The sequence below is a fragment of the Bemisia tabaci genome, chromosome 2, assembly GCF_918797505.1.
Source record: "Bemisia tabaci chromosome 2, PGI_BMITA_v3".
Classification (NCBI taxonomy): Eukaryota; Metazoa; Arthropoda; class Insecta; order Hemiptera; family Aleyrodidae; genus Bemisia; species Bemisia tabaci.
Window position 1 is genome coordinate 47857578 of NC_092794.1, and position 11812 is coordinate 47869389.

The following is an 11812-nucleotide window of genomic DNA, read 5'->3' on the forward strand; positions in this document are numbered from 1 at the left end:
GTTTTACATCTTTCAAGGTGTACTCCTATTTTGCTTATAAACGCTATTGAAATTTGACTGTATGATGAAAATGGGCATTACGGAGGAGGATTTACCTATAACAACTGATCTATTAACTAAGCTTCCCGGCAGCCAAATTGGTGGGTTGATTTTGGATTAATTAACACATGATCAGACTGCTACTTATTGTTTGGGAATGCTCAGGTAGCAGAGCATGGCTGCTGTTTGCTCATTTGTTAATTTATAAATTTTAATCCCAATCCGCCCTGCCAGTTTACCTTCCGGAGTATATACAAGGGTCATTCCGACAGGAAGTTTTTTAATTTCACAGATTCTTTCTTTAACTATGAAAGTCATACAGATTCCAGTTAAGGATAGTTGCACTAGTTCTTGCACTAAGGTTGTCCATGTTGCTTGTGCAAGTATAGTAGCGTTAACCATAACACCCTATAATTCGAGTATTCATGCACCATCGCCACAGCTTTGCCCAATAGTGCTATTTGAGAAATGTACTTGGCAATGGTTAGGGTAAACTTTTTCAGTTGAAAACTATGCCAAAACTTTATGTAGCTCAAATTGCATTTTCTTTAAAAAGAGGAACGTTCGATGTCAATGCCTTTCAGACAAGAACGGATTTATGAACATCAGAAATGTGTGATACAACTACTTTGTTTTCCAGTAATTCAAATTGCATACCTACTAAAATCAGGGATCACTTAATTTCCCGCAAGACCTTCCACTAAGATTCAAAAACGGTTAAAGGGTGTTTCCTTGCTCTTTGGAGGAGGACTGAGACTACAGAGAAAAAGAGAAATAAAAAGATTTACAAGATGATCAAAAAATGATATGAACAAGCGTGAAAGTTTTGTGTAACAAGGCTGAGATTATCGAATGACTTTAAAAAGGCAAAGGACATGCGAACAGGGGATAGCCTCAGTGAACTCTGAGAGCCCAAATGTAGGTGAGACCGACAAACAGCCAGATTGGAGATGATTTTGATATTGAGTGAGGACTTTCAGTCGAGTTGCACATATCCTCCTCGCAAAAGCACATGTGTCCCGTTCCTGTGCCTTCCATCATGCAGACATGGTCGACCATGAACAAGTTGATTTGCAATTGGGAGGTACACGTCCGTCGCACGCTTTCGTAAACTGAAAAAATTCAAATTCAGTGTAAAATGAAGGCAAATGGCACAGCCAAAAGGCAATCACAACCATTCAGTTCTTGCTAAATTTCCCCGGGTAAAATATTATTGAGAAAATTTCTGAATACTTGCCCACACTGTAAACAGATTCACCATATTCCTGAAAATTTGAGTAAACTTCTCTGAAGAAATTTCCTTCTCAAGAATAAAGATAATATTGGAAAAAGCATGGAGAGACTAAGAAAATGTCAGTGTGCAACTATGAAATCTATCCCAAAGCTACTCAGTAGCTGCATTGAAGTGAGATCAGATATGGATAATTGTATTCACCGCTCCAAACAAAATTAAAATTAGGATACCAAAAAACAGGACAAAAAGGCTCTACTTTTGGTCCATCAACTTTTTTTTTTTTTAATATATTATTGTGATCTTCTGCAGTTTCCAGAATTATACACATTGTACATAAATTGAAATAGAATAGACGTCATGAACAACCGAGTAGTTCATATTTTACATATCTTAAGTCCAAAGACTGTTTGAATAAAAAAACAGCATTATCATAACCTTACTGACAACAGCGTGATTTGCTGCGCTGAGATGAGAGATGAAATATCATCATGAATTTTGAAGGAATTTCATTTTACAAAGTTTCAGGAAATTTTGAATCTTTGTGCTCCGAGCTTTTTAGGAATTGTCTTAAAATTCAGATATTATCAATTGCTGGATCGACAATCAAATTGCTCTCCAAACTGCTGAAGAATCACTTCAAGTACATAAAGAGACTGTAATCAATAAAAAGAAATTTATCAGCCAACTGCGCAGGTTTTCACACCTTCCCCCTGGCGCCATGAAAATCATTACACTATTCTCAATTTACGATGTCACAGTCTGAATCATGTTAAAATATTTCAAATGGTGTTTTGGAATGGTGAAATGGTTGAATGGTGGTTAAAATTTAAAATCCTCTCTCCTACTCTTAGCGAAAATTCAGGAATGTTACCTGTTCTAGAGTTACGGACCATCTTGACACAGCAACCATTACACTGATTGATTGGAGGTTGATCTCTGGGAATTGCTGTGTAGTTGAATGGATCCTTGCATCTGTGGTCTTTCCAGCTATCACACTCGTAACAGTATATTGACCGTGCTATAATTATTGAAACAAAAATTTGTTTTTAGATACACGGAAGAGCCTTATGAAAATTTTGTGTTTTAGTAATCGGTACTTTCAATTGATTTCGATCCAATTGCTACTGAGGATAAGAAAATGGAGTGATAACCGCTAAATTTTTCAACTCTTAGAATGATTGAAAACTCCTAATGAGTGGGAAAAAAAGTATAAACCTCATTCAAGTAAAATTTCGTGAGAAACACGTTGGTGTCAGTGATTTTTTTCAGAAACGAATTTTCAAGCTAAAAAAGCTTTGAGTTGAGGCCGAAATAAAGGGGATCTCTTATGTTATGAGAGTCCGCCTGTATGTCCATTGAAACCCTCCGTCCATAGATGAGATCGGGAGCAAATACATCAGCCAAGTTGCCGTGGCTGTAGCCTTGGTGTCCCCACACAAAGTGGCAACCCTAATCATGTATTTAGTCCCCATCTATGCATGAATAGTTTGACTGGATATAAAAGTGGACAATTTTGGGGATCCCCTTCATTATGGCCTTAACTTTGAATCCTTTTCCAAGTTTCTAAAAAAAAAAAAAAAAAAAAAAAAAAAAAAAAAAAAAAAAACAGTAGCAACATTTTGTATCTTGCAAAATTTTTCCCAGGCTTTAAGGCCCAAATCCTCGTAGAATGCAAGAAATGGTGGTGAGAAATTAGTTCACTTTAGAGTCCCACTGTGCCTCACTTGAAGGGTGCTTGGTATTTGGCCAGTTCTGATGAGTGTTTAACTGATCTACTGCTGATGGGAGGCTATCATTACACTAATGAATTTATTAATCATTTAATGCAGGTCTAAAGCTAATGTTATGGTTTAAAGATAAGGCAAAATTAGAATTAAAGATGCTCTTAGTGACTTACTTTGACACTCTTGGGCCGAAACTCGAAAAGCAGCAAGTAAAAGGACTGAAAATATAATTTGTTAATGGTTAGTAAGAACATTAATATATTTCATGTGCATATTGAACAGGCTTTCATGCTATAAAAGTAAGGAAAAATATACCTAGGTACGCATTGTTACTTCTTTTGTGGATAGGAACCATCAGTTTACCATTTTATGGACACTGAGGACATACTAGCAAAAGGATAGGAAAGAACACATACCCAGGCAGCCAAAGTTTAGATGACATTGCTATTTTCTGTCAGATTTTTTATGTGTAAGAATATCAATCATTATTTCAAGTATGTACCTATTTGTCAAAATTTACAACTCCGGTCTAGAGGTATTTTTGCTCGACGGCAGAATTCACTTCTTCACTTGAACAGTGGGCTCTAATTCAGGCTCAGACTGTGCAGATTTTATGGTAAGCATTTGAGTCACATCAAACCCTCTTCAAGAGTAGGTGTCTGAACATGATTGCTTATAGCAAGGAGAAATTAAAGTAACAAACTAATTTAAGCTGCCAATGGCTCTTATCTTACTCATGTACAGGCAGTTTTCGTTTATTTCCTATCTCGTATCGTTATTTAGAAGTCATTTGCAACTCCTTATTTACGTATTTTATAATTTTTCGTTTGTTTTGATAACCTGTTACCGATTTTATTTTCTTCATTCTCATATACTTTATGTCAATTTGATCTTAATTCTGTTTGGTTCTATTTATTTGCTTTTTGTAAATAGTTAATTAATTTAGGGGCTGATAGGGCTTGGCCTTGAGAGATTGCCTAGTTAGCTTTGCGTTTTTACACATAATGTGATATAGTTTCAGAGGAGAATCTTTATGTGTTTTAAAAGGTAAGGGTTACATTTCTATTTATTCACAAATAGGTGTGTATCAATCGCACCACCTCCCATTCTGAAGCTGAAGTACCAACAAACCGTCTCACCTGCAGCCTGCATAAGCTGGCTGTGATAATTGCTCAGTTGTAGTTGATCAGACAATTTTAATTTGCAGCTATTACAACATTTTATTGAGATTGGAATTAAAGTGAGGCTAAAGCAACAATTTAGATTTGCAAAAGTCTCGATTTCTCTTTGCAATTTCAGTAAAAAGTGAACTTATTTGCAATTTTAACAAATCTGCAATTTTGTCAAAAATTGTAATTTGAAATTTAAGCACGAATTGCACCTGTGATTTCATTAGATCATTAGTCAGAAGGTTCCTTTGTTAAAAATCATATAGTTTCTGGGAGAACTCTTTCTTTTTCAGGAAAAGATTCTAGTCTGCTATGTTAAGTGAAGGATTTGGAATATTCATAGATTATTCTCTGTTTTCACTGTGCCATCTGGGTGGCAATTTGCGGAGTAGCAGATAAGTTGTTCCACCATTTTTAATCACTCATGGGCTGCCTTGAATTATTCAGTGCTTCTTATGAAAATTTCTCCCTTACATCACTAATTTGATTCAAATAAGCCAATGCAGTATGCTTTTGTGTATTATTAAAGATGAGCCAATTTAATTTTTTTTTAAAATCAAATATTTGCCCTGATATCGATTTGAAAGAATTTTCCAAACATACTTTTAGAATTGAAAGGAATTTCTTTATTGCACAAAATCGTCTCCAAGCACCACCACCACCACCCGCCCTATAGCTTTTGACTAGAACTTAGTCTTCTCAGAAATTATGCGGGTCGCGGTTTTCACTCAGGTAAAGGTTCTCTTGAATTGAATTTAGTTAGGCAAGTGCTAGTGTTAGAGAATAAAGCAACTCTTTTGCAAAAAGGAGTTTCAAAACTACATGAATAAGATAAAAAGTTAATAAAGATGATGATTTTGTCGAAGCAATTTGGAAGATTAGTGGATAACATTTATTTGAAGAATTACTTGAGCTTGTGGATTAAATGCCAAACTGAAAATAATCGAGAGTACATTTGAATTTTTGCCTAAAATATTGAAAGCACTCCTAACATTAACGTAAGTGTATTCAAACATTAATTGATAAAATGCCAGTGGTGTAAATCGCTGATAGGTAGGTGTATTTAGAAGTTAATTGGTCCGTGTGAACGTGACGTGCAACCAAAAAGATGTTATATTTGATACAGAAGTTGATTATTGTATCTAATGAAACATTTTTTCGTATTCAAATCCTGTTTTTCATCTCTCTGAATTGTACAATTTTCTAGACTTACTAGCAGGGGCTTTTTTGCTTTTTTTCACTTGAAAGTTGTGAAAATTAATGGATGCGATAAGTTGTACATACAACAGTCTGATCATGTCAAGAAATTGGAGGGATTCACCTGAACTTCGTAATCAGGAGATTTTGTTGAAAGTACTGATAGTGTAACAAGGGGTATTGTGAGAAAGTTTAAGGATAATTCATATCCTTGTTGGATTTGAGTGCTCAATTTAGGCACTACCTTTATGAATGGTATTATTGTAAGACATTTTGAATACTTTCCTGGATCAATTTAATTATTATTTGACCTGCCTGAATTTAGAATATGTAGGTTTAAGGCGGGAAGAGGGACAGCTATTTTCCAAACAGACGTTACCTTGTGACCCTATGTTGGAAAGAGCATTTTTTTCTTCTTTTCTTTTCAATTTACAAATTGCAAAAGTACCCGAATAGACAATATTCTAAGAATATTCGCAAAGATCCCTAATTTTTAATCAGTTTCTCTTAGATTTTTTTCGTTTCTTTAGTTTTTGTTCCGATTGTTACTTTTTCTGCTCTTTGATTTTTACTTTTGTTCAAGTTTTGTGTTTTTTTTTCGGTATACAACAGATAGTGTACCTAAGTTGCTCGCTGAGAAAGCCATGATGGTCATTTGTATCTATTTCTTTGAAAGTTTCTCAAAAAATTTAATTAAAGCTTCTAACTGAATTTTTATTTTTTGCTCTGAATATTCATAGATTATTCGATGAATATTTGTATGCTATCTGGGAGCCATCACCCAATCAAGTTGATGAAGGTTGGAGAGTGTTTCGTAAATTTCAACTTTGACAAGCATCTTTTCGGGTCATGGTAGTAGTTAGGGTCTCTCGTATTTTGCTGCAAAGTGTGTTTTTCATCTTCTCTCCTTTCTATTTCATAGTGTCTCACTGGGTGAGGATCGTCGAAATGCTAATGATAAATATGATGTCCTTAACACCTTCAAGTTAAAGAGGGTTATGCAAAACGGCCAAAAAGTGACCCCGCGGGGATTGTACGAAACTTTGTGGGATGATTGTATAGGTCATTTTGGGCCTGCATCTGGCTGCTTTTAGGCGAAAACCGCAGGGAAACAGCGTTGCCATTTTTTAAAGTCGTAACCTTCAAACACCCATAACTTTCGCAAAAATGCAGTTACAGAGCTCGTATTTATACCAAAAAATGCGGAAAATTTTGTTCTATCGACCAACGCAAAGGAAATTTTTATTTGAGTCCACTGTTGCCACGTTTTGGCCATTTTTTTAATTTTCATAATGATTAAAAATCACGTTATCGCCTAAAAGTGTGTTTGCAGTTGGTAGGGATTGAATAAAAACCTGTCGAAATTATTGTTCGTTCGATTCCGCATCCATTGATATGTTATACTTTTCTGAGAGGCTTAGGGAATCCAAGTTACAGCGATTTAAAAATTCGGCAACACGCCCGACGCCCGATTTTGACGCTCATTAAGGTACGTTTCGCGACTCCGTGTTGAAGGAGAACGCCTAGATAAAACAAAATTCGAAGAGCCAGTTCATGTTTTACGCTTTTTTGAAACTTTCACGTCATTTTTAGAAATTAAAATTTAAGGCTACCGAATCACCCGAGCGGTCTGATGATTAGTTTTGGAAAGGGACCTAGATCCATCGATCTTGATCTCGATACAATATCGAAAACCGGCAACACCGCCGCTACTTGAATTTCTAAAAATGACGTGAAAGTTTCAAAAAAGCGTAAAACATGAACTGGCTCTTCGAATTTTGTTTTATCTAGGCGTTCTCCTTCAACACGGAGTCGCGAAACGTACCTTAATGAGCGTCAAAATCGGGCGTCGGGCGTGTTGCCGAATTTTTAAATCGCTGTAACTTGGATTCCCTAAGCCTCTCAGAAAAGTATAACATATCAATGGATGCGGAATCGAACGAACAATAATTTCGACAGGTTTTTATTCAATCCCTACCAACTGCAAACACACTTTTAGGCGATAACGTGATTTTTAATCATTATGAAAATTAAAAAAATGGCCAAAACGTGGCAACAGTGGACTCAAATAAAAATTTCCTTTGCGTTGGTCGATAGAACAAAATTTTCCGCATTTTTTGGTATAAATACGAGCTCTGTAACTGCATTTTTGCGAAAGTTATGGGTGTTTGAAGGTTACGACTTTAAAAAATGGCAACGCTGTTTCCCTGCGGTTTTCGCCTAAAAGCAGCCAGATGCAGGCCCAAAATGACCTATACAATCATCCCACAAAGTTTCGTACAATCCCCGCGGGGTCACTTTTTGGCCGTTTTGCATAACCCTCTTTTTCTTTTTGACGATATCCTAATCGAGGAACACATATTTAGGAGGAAGATAAAAGTAAAAACTACTTAGCGCTAAACAAAAGTCTTCATGAGTTCCAAATGGTGACTTTACACATATACTTGAAATCCCTATAACTTTGACTGCCTACGATTTTGAAAAGAGAATTGGTAAAGACTCGCGATTTTGGCCATTTTTTTCCATGATATTTTTGTATTCTTGTATCTCCTAATATCGTCTCTGATTTTGGTGTCCATCATTATCGTCATAGAACCTATCAGCGACTTGGCTTTGTTTTAATTGAAGAGAAACTGTCCGTTAAGTCTTTTCAATAATTTAAGAATGCAATACCTATTTACTACACCTATTTACAAAGAAAATCACTACTATACAGACCATTCATGAACCCATGAAATCAATCAATTCATCGCTAATTAAGTTGATAAATTCATCAATATTAATTCAATCCTCCAACATGATGCGTCAGCAGCAGTTATTTAGAATACACATGACATTTCAACAATCCTCTGTCCTATGTGTGAATTGATGACTGATTGTACACTAGAGCTTTTGTCAAATCAAGTTTTTGTTCAAGGGTTTATGAGTTGCCTGTAATTGTGTTAATATTGCTAGAATCTCCCACGCTTTAATTGACAAGTACAATAAGCTGTAGTTAAACCAATTCTATGCGGAAATTAAAGTTGAGGAATGATTACGTTGATATGGAGAGCATTTTGTGTTGGCGCTCCGTACACTATTCATTAACAGTCCAACGGCCAGTAGACACATGAAAAACTGAATAAAATTTGCCATGGTTCAGTGCAAAGAGTTTTCTATTTTCAAAGTCTATTCATTCACTCTCAAGTGTTCCATATCTTCTTGCTTCCATTGACTTTTTTCCACGACTCATTCCATTTCTACCGTGAAGAAAAACGCTAAACGTCAAGAAAGTTTGTCAGTTTCATAACGAAGATACCTAGCTCTAGCTCAGAAGCTCCGAAGAGTGGATTTCCGTAGTTTATAATTAATGTCCAATGATGGTTCTGAGCCATTAATTGACTGTACACACCACTGATGTTTTGCAGAACATGTTTACCTTCAAGAAATTCTTTAAATTTTTACTCCATTTGGATGCATTTTGAGGTTTTTGTCACGCAAATTTTCCTCTCATCTCTTCACATAAGTTAAGCTGTTTTAAGCTTTCATAGCTCAAAATACTTTTGCATTACCTATTACAAAGAGTTACATTGCGACAAAGAGTCAACGTTGACAAAATTTTTTCTGACCGGTAGAATTTCTAGAGGAGGCCAGATGATACTTTTTTCAATTCTAATGGGGCGCAAGCCCCCCGGACCCCCCTACAGCCACGCTTGTGGCAATCAATGATCAAAATTTGAACATAAAAATAAGATTGGAGTATCCATATCAGCATTTATAGATGATTTTGACCACCATGAGACCATGAGATGACCACAGATTTTCATGACCTGAAAAATGGGCTGCTTGCCGCTGCTCGCCAATAATAGCAGCGAAAATAGCGAGAATGTGGTGAATATCAATAAATAACTCACTTAAATGCTCAAGGGGCAATTTCCTATCGCATCGGCAGGTGCACAAATAACGTAGTCAAACCAAAATTTCCCAGCTTACTGTCAATTTCCCTCATATAGGTACCCTGACTCGGCCCGGTCGTTACAAGCTCACTAGGTTTTCTAGACTTTTCACCACCCTAGGTTACTGGATTGGCATTACGATCGCGTTACAAAGGGTCAGTGGTGTAACATCGGGATAATTGCGTTACGTAACTCATGAACAGCCACTTACTCTGCACATTCTGCTGCAAAATATTTCTTTTGAAAGCTGTTTTGATGGAAGGTTCATTTCTTTTCTTTGGGAGGGGGGGGGGGGGTTGCTAATAAAATATCACATAATCTTGCGTTTACGTAAACAGCCAGTCTCTGAAATTGTTGATTTAAAATGCTTAAAACTTCGCTAATAATGAGAAATTCGATTTGAAATTTTGACACAATATTCTTAAAAGAACTCTAGGCAATAATTTTCATCAGAAACGGAAAAATGATAATTTCAATCGGAATCGCGTGGTTTTCTCTCCTGAAGAATTTAGCCTGTCACTGTAAGACCCCCAATCCCCTTGCTCGAACCCAATGAGACCCATGAAGCTACATACACCTATCATCCAGAAATTTAAATGCAGATTTTCGTTGACTACTCAATTATATCTAGGTTCATAATATATATTTTTTTCTTTAAAAAAAAAAAAAAAAAAAAAAAAAAAAAAAGATGGTAGAAAAACAAGTTTTTGAAGAAATTTTGAAAGAGTTTCTCAAGCGAAAATGTACTTCAATATAAGATTTTTTGGCAAAGAATTAGGAAATGCAGCCTGAATAAAAAGAACCTATGTAGGTAAGTAGCTCAGCAGTTGCTACCTGCTTGAAGTATAATATCGATAAAAAGAGGGGAAAAGTACAGACTTACCTAGAAGGTTGTAATATAAGCAAGCTACAGAATCCATTTTAGGAAAACTTGTCTACATATTCACAAGCGCATATTTTCCCGATTGCTGTAAGCCATTATCAGCTCCTGCAACAATGATGACGAAACAGGAAAATATTAAAACTAAGAAGAAAATATTAAAAGAAGATATCAGTCTTAATTTTGGCATTGATATATGGGGTGCCGCCCTCCCCCTCCACCCATCAAACGGCGCAGCTATAAAGTTCAGTGATCCGATGTCTAGGGATCAAGGGTTTTTCAGAAAATCTGGGGATTTTTTTTAATAAGGTAAAAGTACGCAAAATTCGACTCTTTCACCTCAATTTTAGCTTCGACTAAGGGAAATAATTTTTCATCCATATTTTGTAGGTCTTATTGACAACACTATGTTCCCCGTAAATAAGCCGGAATTTAAAACGATTGCTCCACTCGATATACAGGGTGTTAGAAAAGTCTCCTCCCCCCATCTAACTTTTTACCTAATTGAGATAGAGATATGAAACTTGGAGAACGTTTCTAGGTCAAAGGGAGCTACGTTTTGACCCCCTAATATTTTTAGGGGGGGTGGGGGGTAACGGACCCCAACTTTTTATTTTCAATTGGGAAGACCCCTCTTGTCAACCTCCCCTGGGGAAGACCCATCATTCGAAAGAGCATAAAAAAAGAAAACTTTTCGCGCAAATCCGAAGTTAATACCTCAAACCGTTTCAAAATGGCGGCCAGTTAAAGTTCAAGATGGCCGAAAATTGACACTTAGGTTTTTTGTCGGTGGATTTGCCTGAAACTCGGTACTAGAGGGTATTTCAACCCGAAAAAAACGAATTTGACGTTAGATTGTCATCAAAACCCAAATTGTCAAAAAAGCGGCTGGTTGAAGTTCAAAATGGCCGAAAATTAGCATCTCGATTATTTGCCCATGGATTTGCCTGAAACTTGGAACCTACAGGTATTTTGGCATGAGATTAATAAATTTGAAATTAGATTTCTTAAAAAAAAAAAAAAAAAAAAAAAAAAAAAAAAAAAAAAAAAAAAAATTCGGCCATTTAGAACTTCATTCAGCCGGCATTTTGACAATTTGGGGTTTTTCCTTACTCCTCCATACTCTCTGATTTGAAGGAAACTCGATTGCGAAAAGTTGACATATAAGCGTCCAGCCCACTTACAAACTAGAGGCTTCAAAGAAACTCATCGACTGCCCCGACTTAAACCGCTGGCCAATGAGAGGGCCAGGAAAGGCAGGAAGAGAGCAGTAACTGCTCTCTTCGCTATGCTTCGCTATCACGGCAGATTTAAACGTCAAATCTTTGGACGACCCAGGCGATCATCTATCTAGGGGGTACCTATTGCCCAGACTAGGGTAACCTCGAATTCCAGTACTTATTGCTTTTACCTTTCATTCTCTCTGGTCGTGCTGCAACAATCTGACTTCGAAATCAAAGATTATTTAAAAAAAAAACAAGAGATTATTGAATTATAAGACTCATGAGTTCTAGTAGCATGTGTCTAAATTATTTAAGACCCAGCACAAAGCTTGAAAGTTCAAGAAGAATGACTACAACTTGATCCCAATTTTTCTAATGGGATGTCTTTAGTGCAAGAGGGATAATGAGCTA

General features: G+C 36.3%; 1 protein-coding gene across 1 annotated transcript; it reads right to left on the reverse strand.

Annotated features, from left to right (window-relative positions):
- Positions 1–806: 806 nt before the first annotated feature.
- On the reverse strand, positions 807–10286 carry qvr (glycosylphosphatidylinositol-anchored protein quiver; the record flags this gene model as incomplete). The annotated part of the gene is given in 4 exon segments (XM_072297466.1): positions 807–1151; positions 2145–2291; positions 3171–3215; positions 10182–10286. Coding segments are annotated over 4 exon segments (447 nt in total). The 3' UTR covers positions 807–933.
- Between the last annotated feature and the right edge of the window lie 1526 nt (positions 10287–11812).